At 33.6% G+C, this 19,635-nt stretch overlaps 1 protein-coding gene across 1 annotated transcript in view; it reads left to right on the top strand.

Moving 5' to 3' along the window:
• Positions 1 to 19,635, top strand: part of LOC118191865 (ectonucleoside triphosphate diphosphohydrolase 1-like) — a gene marked incomplete at its 5' end in the record, with an annotated part of 143,908 nt that overhangs the window by 65,331 nt on the left and 58,942 nt on the right. Inside the window, one exon of the mRNA XM_085808542.1 lies at positions 7,125 to 7,257. Coding sequence (XP_085664668.1) covers positions 7,125 to 7,257 — 133 coding nt within the window. The remainder of the gene's footprint in view (positions 1 to 7,124; positions 7,258 to 19,635) is intronic.

The following is a 19,635-nucleotide window of genomic DNA, read 5'->3' as shown; positions in this document are numbered from 1 at the left end:
GTTAAATTAACTTTTAATTAAGAAATTTTAATTGCCAAAAAGTAAATAAATATAAAAATAACTAAACTATTTATTTATATGCTAACTAAATTTTTTTTCGTTCAGGGTTTTAAATTGAATTTCTGTTGCTTGGACATGGTAAATGAAAAGTATTCTTATTATAAATAATTATGAATGATTAATTACATTAATATGTATATTGATGCACTTTTGTGTATGGTTACGTTGAAATTAATGATAAGGAATTTTAATATCAAATCTACTATTCGAATAATAAACACAAAAATGTTCAAAATTATATTTGGTGCAACGGCCCGGTAAAGTCGCTGAACACTGGTAGTTCGATCCAACTTTCGAATCCCGGCGATTGGGCTGGCTGCATGGATGTTTTCGTGATTTTCCACATGTGTATCGTGTATGCAGTATCTTCTAAATGCGTACGCGAATAAAGCGGGCGCGCCCCGCGCAAAACCGCTGAACACTGGTAATTCGATCCGATTTTCGAATAACGGTGAATGGGCTCGCTGCATTGGTACTTTCGTGATTTCACGCATGTGTATCATGTATGCAGTATCTTCTGGATGCATATATGAATAAAACGGGTGCAGCTCGCGCGAATCCGCTGAATACTGATAGTTCAGTCCAACTTCCGAATACCTGTGAAAGGGCTGTCTGCATGGGTATTTTCCTGATTTTACGCATGTGTATCGTGTATGTAGTCTCTCCTGGATGCATACAAGTATGCAGCGGGCGAAGCCCGCAAAAATCCGCTGAACATTGGTAGTTCGATCCAACTCTCGAATCCCGGCGAACGGGCTGCATCCATGTATGTTTTCATGATTTTCCGCATGTGTAACGTGTATGCAGTATCTTTTGGATGCGTACACGAATAAAGCGGGCACAGCCCGATAAAATCGCTAAACACTGGTAGTTCAGACTAACTTTCGAATAAAGGCCAACGGGCTGGCTCTATGGGTGTTTTTGTGATTTTCCGCATGCGTCTCGTGAATGCAGTACATTCTGGATGCATACTTTAATAAAGCGGGGGCAGCCCGCACAAAATCGCTTGACACTGGTAGTTTGTTCCAAATTTTGATTCCCGGCCGGCGGGCTGGGTGCATGGGTGGTTTCGTTATTTTACGCATGTGTAACGTGTATGCAGTATCTTCTCGATGCATACGTGAATAAAGCGGACACAGCCTGCGCAAAACTGATGAACACTGGTAGTTCGGTCTAACTTTCGAACACCGGTCCAACTTACAAATTTTGAAATTGAACATATGAACTCATGAACATTGAACAATGAAAAGCGGGCTTCAGCCTGCTCAGCTGGCGGGCTTGCCCGCTAGTTTATTTTTAAAATCTGATCTGATCTTTTGTTTTCTAAAGTATCCTCTGCCTACAGAGTATCTAAAGTATCCTCTGCCATTTGAGATTTATTTTCTGTACTCACGTTAGGTAACCCAATGGAAAGATATACTATGTAACCATTAGACTGACAACAATTTATTTTAAACTTTCTTCTAAGTTATTTTACTTAGAAATTCAAGAATTCAAGACGAGACAGTAAGTTCATTTGACATCCTTTATTGTTCCAACAGTTAGAATACCGTTGATCCGTACACCTATTTGGAAAGCGCTTAGAAACTAATCTGCAGATGTCTGCCATGTTACAAAAGGCCTCAACATCGAACATATGTTCATGTTTGTAGAAATATGAAGAGTTATGCATTCATGTTATATCTGCATTTGCGAAATAAATTCATTATAGTTTTGTGTTTCTACGGGTTTGTGGTTTTGGAGTGATTGACGACAACACTTGATGAAGTATTAAAACACAATTTATTTTCCAGTATTACTCAGGACAGTTTTAAAAACTAGCTTACAGTTGTCAAAAAACTATGATAAACATGCTGAAACAATCAGCAACACAGCCTTTGGGCTGTAATGGTGAAGCATCTTCACAGAAAAACACTAAATACAGCTCCCAACTCGGTCGATCGTTCTTGGAGCTCAACATACTCTTTACAATAAGACTTGTGATTCACTTGATGATGCACTACGATATATTGCTACTCCACGTACTGACAGCATTTATATAGTTTTTGGCCTCCCTTTGAGAACATTCCAGTAAGAATTTGTTTTAGAATGTTCTCCATCTGTCTATGGCGATATATCACCATAGACATTGTTGCTAAATGTAGCCAAATGGGTGATTTTGCACCAAATATGGCAACCCTGTCTTCCCTTGCATTGTCTGGCAATTGTAAACCTGCCTTGCGGGGAAGCTATCTTACTGCGGTTTAGTGTTTCTTAACAGTAATAATGACAAGTATGTTTTCTTTCCATAACATTAGTTTTGATTTCCCATGCATTTGAAAAACAGCTCAAAATCAAACAACTAGGTTGAAGTTCACCTGCTAGGCAAATGGAATATGTGTTTGATATAGCATTTATGTAGCCTGGCATGAACAACTAGATTTATTAGCAATAAGTTATGTATGCCAGAATTATTGTAACGATTCAAGAGGTGCTTTCCAGAATTTTCAATGATGCACAGTCTACTGATTACTAAAGAATTCTGGAAGATTCTGTTGGATGTTGCATTGAAATACTGTAACAGTCAAGGCTGTCATGAGAGATATTGATTATTCAAAATATTACCACTGAAATTACAATTGTATATTTTTTTTTAATTCTTCTATACTGGGCATCAGTAAAAGTAATTATTCCAAAGTTTTGGGCAAAAATGTTTAACTGTTTCTTAGGTTGGGATTCGAATGATCTCAGTTTGTTAGTCCGTATATTAATTGTCTAAACAAGTTAATAGCTTATTTTTAAATAAATAGTCTTTCTCAAGTAACAGTTTCTCTGCAGTGCGCGCTGACGTGTATCCTTTAATTTATCCTTTCTAAAAGGACTGCTCATGAGTTTAAAAAAACACTCAATTTTCTTTTAAACAATGATTTATAATTTACTCAAATAACATTTTTTATTTAATTTGTGCTCCAATGATTATGTTTCCGATTAATTTTATTTTTACTAAAATAAAACAACAATAATTATAAACAGACAAGTATACAGGAAATCGGAAAAAAATAGTTGGTTTTTCTACCTGAAGAAAAAATGCTTAGTTGCCTATTACAGGAGTTATAAATTTTTATTTTCTTGGGACTTGACATATAAACACAAAGCAGTAGATGTAAGATGTATTTATTCATTTTTATATGTAATCATGTTAATCACATATTCATTAATTTACTTCAAAAGTTTATATTCAAAATTTGTCTTATTATTTTTAAAACGATATAAATTTGGACATGCGGCTCTCGAACGTTCATAAAATCAATCATGCAGCTCCCTCGTCCTGAAGTCTGGCCATACTTTGTATATGACAATGCAAGAAATATTTTGTAAATTTTCAAAATGCTATTTGATAACCCCAAATTATCGATTATGCTCTGGACAAAATTATAAGACAACAAATTAATAGTTAAAAGAAGCAAAAGCTGTGTACTTTTTCCAGAGCATGCTAATTTAATATATATGGTTAAATGTAAATAAATAAAATTTAATGTTTTTAAACTCTGGCCAGTAATGCAGGGAATTTTGAAAATTTGAATTATTTTAATCCCTATGCTTTGTAACTAATAGTTGAGTGGACCAATGAATTTTGCTAATTATTGGTCATGTCTTTCTGAGCTTTGTTCACATTTTCCTCTTTCTAATTTTTACACCAGATGGTAGAGTGGTTAGGGGAGCCGATTGCAATACCAAAGGGTCCAGGTTCGAATCCCGGAGAAGGCATGGATGTAAATTGTCTGTTTCCTCATAGAAGGTAATGGTGGCCACCTATTAGGTGCTTCCAGAATAAAATGGCGTTAGGATTGGTCAATGTTGGAAAGGCAAGTGCCCGTCGTAATGAAAATAAAAATTACACTATGGATTATTGCAGATAAAAAAATAAAGTGAACTCGTATATTAAGAATTCTTAAATAAATGCAGTTATGTTATAAATGACTACTTTTGTATTTTTGGAATGGCATTTCTATTGTTTCCTATACAGGTTCTGGTGGTTCAGTGATCATATCTTCTTGTTATGTCAAATTTTCAAATCAATCCACAGTCAATAATAACAAAATTAATTTAATTAATAATTCGCATATCACAGCGTAAAGATCTCGTACTTCTCTCTTTTGCCAAATCTAAAATCAGTCTAAGTCTATGTGAACACACACATAGTGCCTCCTTGTTGTCAACGGGCCTATTTAATTTCCCTTAACTCTCATGGAGTTTACATTTCATCTTCAAATATTCAGCTAATAAATTTTAAATTCAGTAAAATTATACTAGACTAAATATTAAATCATTAAAATGTATAAAATAAGAATGATTCAAGCTTATTTAGTCACAGTCCGCAAATGACAATGAAACTATTGGCTCTGACTCCAAATTAATCTTTATTTTTACAACTCTGTTTCATCAAATAACGTCAATCCAAGTTTTAAATCAAAATAATCTTTATTTTAGTTTTTAGCAAAATGTAAGCAACTCTTTAGAACAATATCATTAATATCTTTTTTGTTGCCATTCCAAGAACAACAAAAATTGAATAATCTTTTTGTTGCCATTCTGAAAACAACAAAAATTGAATAATCTTTCTGTTGCCATTCTGTAAACAACAACAACCACAACAACAACAACAAAAAAAGTAAATAAAACGATATTAATCAGTATTTAAAGTTTCTATATAAGTTCAAGCCACAACAGTTACTCCCTTCCCAGTAAGTAAGTTACGGTAGAGCATAATATTACCTTTAAAACGCACTATTTACAAAAAAAAAAAAAAAAAAAATTTCTTTTTAATAAATGCCTTATTTGTCATTTTTCAGTACAGTAATGAAAATAATAATCAGTCATCTAGGCTAACTATGTAATATATTCTCCAAAATATTGATTATTGTTATTTAGTTTTTATTCTTTAAATAATTACCGTAATTTCGCGCGTATAGTCCGCGGACTATCTGTGTTTAAAATGTGAATTTTTGAAGCTGCGGACTATCCACCAGTGCGGATAATACGCTGGTTGTTCACGGTTAAAATCGTTGAAATTTAAAAAACACGCTGTCATGAACTGCCGATGATCAAATATAAAAAAAGCGCGAGATTCCAAGAAAACATTCGTATGTATCGTATCGATAGTAAACCATAGAGCATAGTGCAGAACGAATGAGTAGTAGCAAGTAGAGCTCCTAAAATCCAGGCTCGCGCATCAAGCGATGCCGGGATATGAGCCAAAGAAAGTCTTGTGTGAGCACTCACTTAGCGCAACCAGAGTCTTGTATCCCAGTATCCTTCGCACTGCTTTAGCGCAACTGCCGGGAGGGGGAAAAGTAATGCGTCAGCTCGGTTTTTAGGAGCCATAGTAGCAAGCACTTGGAGTAGGAAGAAAAAAGCGTGATTCGTTTACTTATAGCGTGGTTCGGCAACACCGAGTGAGTGGGGTCGAAGGTCACATTTCATTACCACTTATCACGAGTATAGCACGTTGCACAGTATTTTGTTTTCGTATTTTGTCTTTCATCTTCGATAACGTTGATGAAACATCGCCGAAGTTTTTACTGCTGAATTAAACTAAAGGTAGTTGAGAAAGCTGAATAAGATGAAATAGAGAAGCGGGCCGTTATTGGTTTAATATTAGTATTCGGTGCACACGGGATTTGGCTACTTTTGGCGACTTTATGATGAGCAGTGAAAACGGGACATATACGATGAGTAGTTAACGGGTCATTCAAAGAAAATATATAGTTAAACATAGTATATACTATGTGTGTATACTATGTATATAGGTGTTCTTTGGATCATTTTTGGTGTTGGCGATAATTTTCAAAGTCGCACCAAGGCTCCACCGTATACTAGGATTTTACCCCGTTATTTTGAAGTGGACAAGAAAGCGGTGAGAAATTGGCGCAAACAAAAGGATGTGTTTAAAAGGCATGGGAATATTGCCGTATTAAAAAAACGTAATTTCGGACGTATAGTCCGCGGACTATCCGGTGGTGCGGACTATCTGACGATTTTTGAAATTTTTTTTAATATAAAATCGTGTCTGCGGACTATACGATGGTGCGGACTATACGTGCGAAATTACGGTAACTGTATTTTAATGTTATTCATATAATTAAATGTGGCTTCTTCCTTCTAAATTTATTTATTATCAGTTAATAATACTTTCAAATCTCAGGCAATTTTCTCTGCCATACTTCTAAAACTAATTCTAGCAGTATGATGACATACCACATCACAAAATTTAATGCACATATTTTTTGCGTATGTATGCTGCTAAATAAATTATTTAAAAATATCATTAAACAGATTTCTTTCTTTCGTGTAGCTGCAGAATATCTGCTAAAAAAGACATTTCTTAGTACAGATTGGGCAGATTCAAGTCTTAATCTTCAGTGGAGAAAACAACTCGTATTATATTTATAACAGTAATTTGGGGATAAGTCATGTAATTGGTAAATTTTTGTGTGTTCAAGCGGTACCATAATTAATTTACCTGTCAGCACAGACAACATGCACTACGTAGGTAGACTGGAGTTTTCTTAAAACACACCTAGTAAACCTGGAAAAGGTCAGGGAATTTCATTCTCCAGTTTGAATGGCAATCCTGATATTATGTCTTAAACATTTTATAGTATGCATATTGAATCCTGTGGTATAATAATGTGCAGATAACAAATTTGTTGAAAACCACTGGACTGTATGTGTTTACTGTACTTGGAAACAAAGAACTTTTAATGAGAAATTAGTTCCTTCATTTGAGCAAGATGTTGGATGTTCTTTATCACTAAACACATACATCAAACCCAAGTGCTTGAGTATGTAAGTGGTCATGTTCATGATTATTGCAGAAAGATAGAAGCTTTTTATTTTGGTTAATCTTAGTAATATCTGATTTTATGCATATATGTATTTTATGTTTGCAAATAATTGTTTACTATTAATTTTAAGTGTTAAAAACCATTTACCACTGAAAGAATATTAAATTCAAGTATATTTGTAAATAATTTTCTAGGTCTAATTTAGGAAAGCAAATTCTTGCATTTATTCTTTTCCAGAAGGTATAGCTGAAGGAGTTTCTCCTGATGGTATTGTTTCATGTGTAAACAATGTTCTTAAGTCATATCCTCAAGACTCCACTTCATTACCATTGCTATACTTAGGAGCCACTGCAGGGATGAGGCTTTTGAAGTAAAGAATCCTTTTACTCTGAAACCAATAGCTGTCATTTAAAAAAAATTTGGTTAATCTTAGCAATATCTGAATATAATAATTAATATTATTCTGCTTTTTATGTAGATATTTTTCTGTATCGTAGTTTTGATAATTAATATAAATTCTGAGCTTGTTCTGCTTCACAGATATTTTTCTTTCATATAGAAGGAATGTTCTAGCTCACAATGTAATGCATAAATTACTAATTATGGAACAAGATAAGCAAAAAATAACTTAAAAAGTTATCTTTTTTGCAAAGAAGTATGTAAAAATAAGTAATAATTAAATTAATAACAAAATAAAATTAAATGTTGGTTAAGCCAGAGATTATAAGTATCACTGTTATGGATATTATGAGAACTAGGATGTGCTAAATGATATATACGATATTTTATTGCTGATATCTTAAGGATGTAGATGTTTTCATTTACATATTTAGTGTACTTAAAACGTAAAAATACATTTTGGTATTTAAAATATGTGTATTTTGGTAACTAAAATATGTGTAATAGCATTGAAAGTTTGGTATTTTTTAATTACCTGAAAACTAGTATATTCATCTTTTAATGTCTATGTGTCATTTAAGATTGAGATCTAAAATGGTTATCAGAAGTGGAATCACATAATAGTATATTGAATGAAATGAAACTGGGGGGAAAAAAAGAATTTACAAGATGATGCTAAGAATTAAAAGGCAGTGAACTTGATAGGTGAAAAAAGCAAGATATGTCTCATTCATGTTTCAGAAATCACGCTCATACATTAAAGACATTGTCTAATGTTAAAAACAGAACAAGCAAATAATCTTAGAAGCTTATAGTTTTATTTTAAAATAAACAGTTCAAGATCATAGCATCTCCCTATGTTTGCGGTGAAAAGGTAGGAGGATTCACTTTTTTCTTTAAGAAAATATTTCCAGTGTATAAACTAATTAAAGCTCAGTTATATATTCATCATCCTTGAAAATGCAATCTGTACAAAGATGTGAAGAAACACAGAATACAAGTCTCCAATTTCAAATTTGAGACTTTTTTTAATTGCGATAGTTAAGTCCTATAAAGCCACTAGGATCAGGAAACACTGAATCTGGAGTAAGGTAAATCAGTGGTGCTGCAGATGATAATGGTGGTACCATCAAAGAAAGCTGGCAATTGGTTGAAGTGGTCATTAGTGGAATTTTATTCGACTTGATGAAGACTGGTTTGATACAATGCAGCCCATTGGTTGAGCAAAGTGGAGTGTTTTCCCATATGGTTTGGTATATGTAGTTAAAGTAGATCAATGTATGACAATTTAAGGAATTTTCAATTCCTTCTAGGTGTACAAATGCATTAGAGCATGACGTTAAAGCTGGATGCATGAGATTAACTTGGGAAGTAACTTCCATTTGAGTATAAATAAAAAATTGCATATTGATAAACTGTATTTTATTTACATCTGGAAATGCAGCGATGTAGTCATCTTGTAAATTCAAGTATTTGTGGTAGCATTTTACTAACTTTTAGAAAAACTTCTGCATAAAACTTTGCCAGCTGGAATTTCAACCTACCTATCGTAGCATTTTGAAGTTTCTCAGTGTGAGAAACGTTCTGGCTTGCAAGCCAATTCTTCAAACCAGTCAACAAATGAAAATTGGCCATCCCATATGCCTCCCAAGTCTCTTAATCATGTAAGTATTCTGTTCAAAAACTCCTTCCCTTTCTGCACTGTACTGGAAAAGAACGTGTAAGCAAAACTCATTCGATTGGTTTTTATGGATCCCTGAGAATTTTTGGGACCCACTGAACATAAAACTTCTGGTAGCCTAATTTTTAAGTGACTGCTTTATACAAAACTCTCTGAAGAATGTCCAGAAATTTTTTAGAAAGTTCTGAGATTGTAAATTGGCTGTTCTCATGAATTTTTGTCATCAGTATTTTCAACACGATCATCACTCACTACAGAAAGCTTACTACTCCAAAGTTCATAATGAATGTTTGTTCTTCCTGCTTTGAAAAATACTGATTCACAGTTCCACTCATAATGTTATTGCGAGATCATCAATATCATACAATTCACGATAAATAGCTGCCATTGAAAGATTTTTTTCCGAAAGAAATAAAATTTCTTATCACTGTACATACCTCGCATTTGCAGGGATTTTTCAATGGTGCCTCATATTCTGTGGTGTTATTACCAGCAGATGCATGGTAGTATGATGTTTTTTTTAACATACGGTAGAACTCTAATTATCTAAATCAATTAGGACCGGACCCCATTCGGATAATAAAAAGTTCGGATAATTCGAATTTTTACAAAGAAAGGGTCTACGTGCACTTTAATTACTATATGGACTGTATATTGAAAATGGGAGGACAAAAAGAGTGTAATTAATTAAAATAAAAAGGCCACACTTACATACATGTTGAATAGCATAGTGTACAGTACTTACAAGTGCTAAAAGTCACTGCTTGCTTAATATCACAGTCAAAGTAAGCTGTTTGACTGTCTTCATCTGTTTTCGGGCAGCCGAATCGCGCATCCGCTTGACAGTGAGAAATTGCATGTAGTCACACTCGGGCTGACGCTTCATTCACTTCGGCGTAGTTTCAAGGCTGGCAAACGCTTCACTAGCTGATGGTCCCATGTCTGTTTCAACTTCAACATTAAGGTCATCTTCTTCCTTGACACTTTTAATAAGTTCATCATTGTTTACAATCTGAAACCCAGCAGGGCCAGATAAAGGGTGATTGGGCCCAATTCGGCCCCGCGTTACCATCAAAATGAGAAAAAAAAAATCGAAATTTAAAGCAAATTGCTTTTGACGATAATGGTTAAAATATGAATTATTCAAATAATTAAAAATATATTTATATGAAGTTCACATTGCTGGATGAGATTTATTAATGTATTTATTATTATATAATATATACTTTATAATATAGAAAACTGATACCCATAAAAGTTCATGTCAAATGTATTGAATTTAATCGGGATAGTCCTGTATTAGATTTTGCACTATGTACATGAACTACTTTACGTACGTAAACTACTATGCAGGTATATGCACGCGCAACTAGTTGCGCAACCGTACCAGCCAATGGTGGATGTATAGCTAGTATATCAATTGTTTCTTGCATTTTTAGTTTTATGTTCAATAAATGTTTTTGTATTTTGAATATTTTATTTAATAATTTATGTAGAAGTTTACCTGTTTGATGATCCATGACATTTGATATATATATATATATACTGAATTTGCATTTTATTTAGATATTTAATATATAGAGTGGGCCCCGGAAAAAAAAAAAATCCGATCGGGTCCGCACCTATTCGATCTGGTACTGAAACCCAAGATCTGTCAAATCATATACCATCCGTTCTGCTGTATCCTCAGTGCTAACCTCCGAATTTTCAAAAGCGTTTTCTTAATTCCTCAAGTGACATGTCATTCTCTTCTTCTTGAACTTCCTTTTTTCTCCTTTTCCTCCTCTTCAGTTGATTATAAAAAATTCTGAAGGTGATTTGGATGATCAGTGATTTGTATAGTTGGAGTTCGGATAATTGGAGCTGTACTATACTTAGAATTTTGTCATAGTGCAAACATTTCTTTCACAATGGTTTTTGCACTGCCAACATTGTTGGAAAGCATTGACGCAAATTCTTTGATAGTGACGCATTTATATTCTTGAATAATTGCATTCACATGATCAATGTTCATAGGGTAACACACTGTTATCCCTCAGTGAAACACTAAACCACACAAGTGCATTCTTAGAGAGACACTTCTCCACGCTGGACTTGGAGTCTGTGCCAAATTTTGGATGACGATGGCTTTTCAAATGAGAAATTTGATCACGGTACATTGTTCATGCTCCAAAGCAGCTGTTCCTTCATCACTCTCGTGACTGCCAAACTCAACAAAGCATGTTCTAATCTGCAGTGGAGGGGCTAGTGGCTATACTCACTCAAGGACACATAGTGCTGTATATGAGCAGTGGTTTGTAACAGCAGCAGTCCCAGTCATACACTCATTCGGGGGGAAAGAATCACCAAAAATTACTTTTGCGATTATGATGAAATTCAGTATGCAAACACATCTTGGTCAGACATGCAAATGATCAAAGTTTCAAGGCAAATGAACAGGAATTGCGATCATAGTGCACAATTTGCAAAGCGCAAAACCAGTAACAGAGGCGGAAAATTTTTCTTTCTTGTTGCTACCAATGTAATTCCGTAAAGAAGCAACTAAAGATGCCATTACAATGATATCCAAGACCTTACAGACTGCTAAACGACTTCAAACGTTATCCCATTGTAAGGTTGCGTGAAGCTGGGTGGTCATAGCGAGCAATAGGCCGCCACCTGCAGCGTACAGACACTGCTGTCCAAAGATGTTGGCAGCAATACTTGCTACAAGGAAATTGTCGACGAAATGAAGGCTATGGAAGGCCAAGGAGCACAAATGTGAGGCAAGATAGGATGATTGTTCACCAGGCCTGAACCGCCCCAATGGTTTGATTGTTGACTATTCAATGCACTACAGCCACATCTATACCTCCCGTGGTACCATCCACCATCTTGCAGCGTTTGTCTGAAGTGGGTTTACACTCACATACATTTGCCTTTGACCCCGCAACATCGGTGAAGTCATCTGGAGTGGTGTCGCAGCCGATCATCATGACTGCCATCAGACTGGCACCGTATAGTGTTCAGCGATGAATCTCGCTTCACTTTTGAAGCAGATGATCACTGTGTCCATGGGTGGAGAGGACGGGCCACTGGTCCTAATCAGCCTTTGTTTTACAAAGGCATACAGCCAATAACCCCTGGTGTGATGGTTTTGGGCTGTATTTCTTATGACAGCAGGTCATCTTTATTAATTCAGAAGTCAAACAACAAAAATCAGCATTATATTTTCAAATTTTCACAGGACTAGTTTTGATGGTTTTGCTAAACCACCGTCCTCAGCTACAAATGCACAAATGAGCGAGATAGGATATAGTGATTAGATAAGATAAGAAAGCCTGGACAGAAAATAAGCTAGTGGCACCATCTGTTGATGAAACCAGAACTAAAACATAATTTCTTTAAAGGCCGAAGGCAAAGATGGATTGGAATTGCGATTGTTAACTACAACAGAAAGATTATTTTGAATGTGAAATGCCATTGGAGAAAATCCAGTTCTCCAATGGAAGATGGTTTTTGAATAATTTTGGCAGCAGAAAAGTTTAAAGTGTGATTTTCGGACCAACAGTGTTGGGCAACAGAAGTTTGTTGTTTGACTTCTGAATTAATATTTGTTCGGCATGTTATTATGTCTTAATTAAGGTCATCTTTAGTCAGCCTCGTACATCTTTAACAGCTCAGCGATATGTTGATACCATCCTGCTTTCAGTTGCATTACCCTTTATGGCATGTCATCCTGGGGCCATTTTCCAACAAGATAATGCCAGGCCACATACCGCTCACTTATGTCTGGACTGTCTCCGTGCGTTTGATACTCTTCTTTGGCCAGCAAGGTCACCAGACCTTTTTCCAATCGAGCATGTATGAGGCATGGTAGGCCACCAGATTCAGGCACCAGAAAATATCGCAAATCTGGAGTGACAACTGATGAATGCCTCGCAGAATGTGTCGCAGGATGACACTAGGAACCTCTATCTTGCCTCGATGAATTCAAGCATGCATTGCAATCAGGGGTAGTTTGGCCAACTACTAATTTGAATACTCAACTGGTGATTGTGAGCTATGACCAGGTACTATGACCTTGATTTTTCATTTTATTATCTGTGGATGAGCTATACACATATTCAATTTCATCAAAAACAACCACTTCCTTCATGGTGCTTCGATTTTTTTTTTTTTTTTTTTTTGCAAAAGAGTGTTTTTGAATCCCCTTGTAATATTTTGCAAAAATAGTTGAGTGCTCTCAAGGAGGAACTTCAAGCATAAGTCTTATTCAAAACACATGGGTTAAGAAAATTTGAAAATTTAAGTTATCTGAGAGAAATATTTCAAATAAAAATTGTTATTTAACCAACTTTATTGACGTCACCTTATGATCTAGTGTAAGCAGGTTTTAGCCAAGTCCATGATTTACTACCAGAATCAAGGCAAGGGTTATTATTTTTGAATCGACTTAAGAATTAAAAAGTGAGCAATTAAAAAAAAATCAGTTATCAAGCAAAGCCATCAAATTAATTAAAATTGAACTTTTGCACAATTAGAACATGTGACTTTGTTTCTGAAAACTTGTTCACACTTGCAAAATTAAAAATAATAGTAATAGAAATGTAATAAACCTTTTTTTCAAAACTTTTGTTTGTGTTCTTAAGTCTAATTATTAGCTTTAAATTATTTATGTGCAGTTACTTGTATTATGATTACTACTTACTGTACATCACCAAGAACAATGTGATCGGGTCAATGAAGAAAACCATTTCACTTAAAAGGGATCTCTGGTCGAAAATTGTTGGAAGTCCCTGATTTCAGTCATTTTAGTTTAATATATTTCTGAACTAACTAAATCAAAATCTGACCCCCCTTTTTTTGTTTAAATTGACTGATCCTACATTTTTCATAGATAAGTATTTTGAAATACTGTACACAGTGCATAACATTTCAGGGTCATCTTTTACAATTTCATTTGCTGGAAAATCACAGGACAATGTGTCGACTAAAAGTATTTTATTACCCGGCAATTATTTCAAAAATGTGTTGAGTAACTTTAACATCATTCTTTGCTTTCTAGATGATATTTATGTATAGGTTTTTTGACAATGGTCATCAAAAGTCTCTGCCATATTGTATTACAACTTTAGGTGCATATATAACATTCTGATATTTTTCAAATAAGAAAACTAGGTAGCAACTTATTTATGTAGGTTTTTTTTTTTCCTTGTATTTGTTAGGCTTTTAGACACAAAAAGACTGGTTAGCCTTTCTGAATTAGACATGCACTTAAGCTATCTTTAGAGCTGTAACACTGTGAAGTTATATATACTGATCTACTAAAAGCTTTCAAACTAGGGCAGTGGTTAGTATTTTTTAAATTTTATTAAATGACTTCTATTGTGTTCTCCGTTAACCCTTTGTGATTAAGTTTATAGGTTGGTATCATGTTTGTCCTAATTAATTTTTGTTGAATGAACAGTAACACATAATATGCAAGATTACGAAGCCTGTTGACTTAATATATGAGATCGCTATGCTTTTTTTGCTATAGTGGCTAAAGGCAGGCATGTGACTGGCATGATAAAAAAAGCTTTGGTGGCTGAGAGTAGACATAATACCACAAAGGATTAAACTATATTTTCATGTGTGATTTCTGTTAAGGTGATTTTAAAGGCATTAGGTATAAAGTTTCAGTAAGAAATATATCATATCTAACAATCTTCTAGCATTTATCTTTGAATAGGGGTTTGACGTATGAACAATTCCATTAGCATGGCTGGGATCAGTTTCCCCCCCCTTAATATGACCCACATGCCTTTCTTATGGTGGTATTGGGATTGAATTTAACAGTTAATGTTTTATCTTTGTCAAAGTCTGTAAACATAATTTTATTATGTTCTGCTTTATACAAACCCATTATAATTGTGTGATTAAAGTACATAGCAACTTCTTAAATATCTTCAAACAGGTCTCCTGTTAGTTTAAAACGCTTCAGTAGGAGATGCTATACCCATAAGCATCTTATCAAATTTGTACCTGCCAAATGATATGTTAAATATGTAAATTTCAGAGCTGACATCGTTTAAAAATCTGTTAAGTCTAGTACAGTAAATACTTTTTTTTTAATCTTCAGGTCCACTTGTTATATCATGTATAATAGGACTTTGATGGTGTTTTTTCTAATTATTTTGTGTAGATATTTAGTTTCAAGCTATAACCTGACAGCTCATTTAGACAGTTATAGAACATTTAATTTATTATAATTTCTAGAGCCCGGAGAAGTCATGAAGGATGAACGACTAATATAGCATTAATCTTTCAATATTGTCTATGGTTCATAAGGAATTTTTTTAACTAATCAGTTGAACAATTATTAGTTACAGGCCTTTTACCTTATTTTGAAGACATTAACATTACATCTTTATTATAAAGTTTCATTTTCGTTGTTAAATCACTCAGTGGCAGAATATTTACTTTAGCACCATTGTCTAATTTAAAATTAACATTAAATTGCTTATTAGCTATTTGCAGTGTGATACAATGTGAAATTTGGACATCCAGTATCTGAGTGATTTAAAACCTGAATTACCAGCAATGTATTTTTTTAGAGATTATATTGTAGGCTTTTTGCATATGCATTTGATATTTTTCCTTAATAAAACATGGGCTGTCTGATTCTGATTCTGAATTTAGCCTCAACACTAAATAAAGTACTTCCATATTGAATAAACATTCATATACAGTACGAAGTCTGAAATCTGGACTAGTCGTGACTTTGGCGATTCCAGATTTGGGATTTTTCCGGATCATCAGTTGAAACCCAGTAAGATGGCATGTAGAAATTATAAAATTAAAAATACGAAATCGTAATTTATGAAATAATGAAGTATTTATGATCTAAAGAGTATCAAAATTGACAAAAAAAAAAAAAAAAAAAAAAAAAAAAAAAGCTTAATATTTATTTGTTTACCTTATTAAACATTTCTTTCAATGTAAGTTTTTTAAGTTGCTTCGTTTTTTGTGCTAATACTTTCTCTAATTCTGTGCACAGACATGATCTTGAAGTCCTGTAACTGCTATTTTGTGAATTCCGACTAACTTGTCAATCGAAATTTTCTCGTTTTCAGTAACTTCTCTGTCACTTTCTTCACTATCGGTAGCGGTATTTTCTGGATCTAGAACCATACTACAGATTTCGCCATTCATTAATTGATTGATGATTGAGAAGCATTGTCATCACAATGAAAAATTTCTTCTATAGCATCTTCATTTATTACTGCATCTCCACAGTTCTTTACAAAATCTATTAATTGGAAAATTTAACCTTTGTTTTGCGATATCCGAAAACCTTTAAAATTAGCGGCTATTGTCTTCAAATTTAGCTATCCTTCACTATACATATTTGGCTATGCATCATGAGCTTAGCGACTAACGACAAGTCGTTCCGTTAAATTTTATCTTGCTTCCATCGCGCACTAAGACAATTAAACATGAGTTTAGTTATTTATTATACTTATGTCTATTTTTTTGCGCATGCTTAAGGCTTATCAGAGTTCTGAATAAATAAATTCCCAGATATACTTAAGCCTTATTGAGGGCCAGTGCTAGATATCTTACTGCCTGATGGTCTGTGGGTTTTAACTTCTGCGACTCGGTGCAGCCTCTGGCGCTGGTTTTGGGTTTATGTGAATAACAGATCAGTTATTCTTAATTCAAATAGCCCTAAATGTAATCTTTGGATCTATGAGTATCATCAACTAAATCAATTTTTGGCATATGGAAAGAAATGTTTGGTAAATTTTTCATCATCAACATTATTTTAGAACATTTAACTTAAATCTGTAATCATCGCCAAGTGTAATGTCAACATAAAAGGTTTCCATACTCCATTTTTTTTCAATTACTAACATAAAAAAATTGTTTAGTCATCCTTACATAAGTCATTACTAAAGTTGTTATGTTTTGATAAACATGCGGTGATGAAAGGCAAGTATAATAAATAATGATTAGCGAGGTTTGCGTCAGATCAACGATGTATCTATGTGGAATGCTTCAGCTTGAGATGTGTGCCAAGCAGATACATAGCAATGGAGCCAAATTACTGATTGTACAAATTTATGCTAAAATGATTGTTTCTTCAATAACAAGGTATTTTATTTAGCTTTGAAGGGAAATTAAGAATCAGGACATTTTATAATGTGCCAAGAGGGAATCGAATGCCCATGCGTAAAGCTTACGAGAAAAACGCTGTTAGTTGTTTTGAGGTCTGGATTTTAGATCATTTCATCATCCGGATTTCGGACTATGTACTGTAGTATCATAAATCTGTATGATTTGGCTTTCACTTTTTTTCTTGGCATTCAAAACCTTCTGCATTGAAACATCATTGATTTTACTCTTAAATAATTAATTTTCACAATGCTATCTAGGAGCATCATTATTTATAATTTGCTTTCACGACTATCAACACATGACAGTTTGAGAAATGACTCGTGCAGTGATGTCTAAATCTTTTTTAATGATATTTTAATACCAAAGGGTATAGTAACATTTTATGTTGACATTATGCTCATTTATGACTATGCTGCAAAGTGTCGTGTGTTGACGAGAAGAAATTTAACAGAAATTTCTCTCCATATGCAAAAAATAGATTTTGTAAATGGTACTCACAGGCAAAAAAAAAAATTGAATTTTGTGCCATTTGAATTGAGAGTAACTGATTTGTTATTCAGATAAGCCTTGAACCAGTGCTAGAGTGGGTGAGGAAGAATTTTTGGAATTTAGAGAAGCACTAAGCAACAAAATTAAAGAATAACAAAATCTTTAAAATTTAAGGAAGGCACCGAGACATACAAATTAGGGACAGCAAAGTTTTTAGAATTTAGGATGTGAAGAAACAGCACCAGATCACGAAGTATCTAGTTCGAGCACTGGATAAGCCTTAAGTATATGAGGCAATTTATTTATTCAGGACTTCAAGCATGTGTTAGAAATAGACGTAAGTATAATAAATAACTAGACTAATATAATTTAGTATTAACTTCATCAGTATGCGATAAAAGCAAGTTAAAATATAGTAGAACAACATTTCTTTAGTTGTCAGTCTCATGTTGCATGGACGATAGTGTCTTGCATTTGCTAAGCTTTATGATGATAGTCACGAATTTGAAGGTTTTCAAATATTGCAAACAAAAAGCAAAGTTTTTCAATTAATGGGATTTGTGGAGAAGTGGCAATGAATGATGGTATAACAGCAGTTTTTCACTGCAGTGATAAAGCCCCAATAACCAATGAACTAATAGATGGTGAAATCTGTTGTATGGTTCTAAATCTGGAAAATATCACTACCGTTAGTGAAGAAGGTGACAGAGAGGTTCTTAAAAATGAAAGCATTTCGAATGTACATTTAGTGGAAATTCTCGACACAGCAATTACAAGACTTGAACACTAGAACTTTGAAGAAGAATTAATGTTTATCTGTAGAATTAAAGGGAAAGTATTAGCACAAAAAAAAAAAAAAAAAAAAAAAGAAGCAACTTAAACATGACATGTTTTATAAAGCTAACAAAAAAACATTCAGCTTTTTTTTTTTTTGTAAACTTTGATTCAATTAAAGTGATAAATGCTTCATTATTTTATATTTTTAATTTTATAATTTCTACGTCTTACTAGATTTAAACTGAATATCTACTATCTGGGAAAATCTCAAATTCAGAATTGTTAAAGTTCCGAAGAGTCTGGATCTCCGACTTTATTACTAATTTTACCATTTCATTAAAAAAATAAATAAACTAAAGTAAATCATTATCAAGTTCCTTTTTGAACATTTTAGGACATCCAACGGCAAAATGATATTTTTTATTTGTACTTCTAGTAAAATTTTCCATTAAGTAGAACAATCATGCTGTATATGATGACTCCTTCCTTTTTTGCATTCCTATTCTAATGACATGTTGTATGACTGCTTTCTTTTTTGTGGATTTTTGTCTTTTTATTGCACGCACTTTGCACTGGTTACATCAGCGGCAACTTATTTTTGCAGTGGAGTTGTTTTTTTATTTGTTTCAGCAACTTGAACAATTTCATTTGCTCTTTGAGCTACCAATACGTGTTCTTGAAGAAAACATTCTTTCTGTCTTTCATCCTGATCTCCAACAAGATACAATCGTTTATCAATTTATCGTTTTGGTTTTTTAATTCACTTGCAGAAATTTCAGCTGCATCACATAATTATCTATAGTCTGTCTTTCTTGCTGCTCCCACAAAAAGAAGTTGTAATGTTCAAAAACTGCAGTTTGTGTTGGTAAATAAAATGCTTGAAATTTTTAAAGTACATCAGTATATTTTTGAGTATTTTTTGGGCATTCAGAATTGAGTGTATTAAAATATTAAGACCTTTGTTGCTTAGTGGATTTTACAGGATAGCAATTTTAATTTTATCTGAACCAGAATTTTTATCAGTTGTTAAAAAAATTATCTAACTGTTTAACTAGCTTCCTAGATATATATCCATTGTCACAATCTGGTTTGCACATCCCTGCATCTTTCAAACGATCCTTTGTCTATTTCCATAATTAACCCTCTGAATGGCTGATTTTTCAGAAAACCACATTAAAAATAATCATGTGTACTCAATCAGTCTTTCAGAAAAATGGCAAGCGATTTTGACCCAAACTGCCTCAAGATTGGACAAGGTTT

This window comes from Stegodyphus dumicola, chromosome X1 (genome assembly GCF_044657685.1).
Source record: "Stegodyphus dumicola isolate Sdum_Otavi_A_Nest chromosome X1, ASM4465768v1".
NCBI classification, from domain to species: Eukaryota; Metazoa; Arthropoda; class Arachnida; order Araneae; family Eresidae; genus Stegodyphus; species Stegodyphus dumicola.
This window is presented reverse-complemented; position numbering and strand designations above follow the sequence as displayed.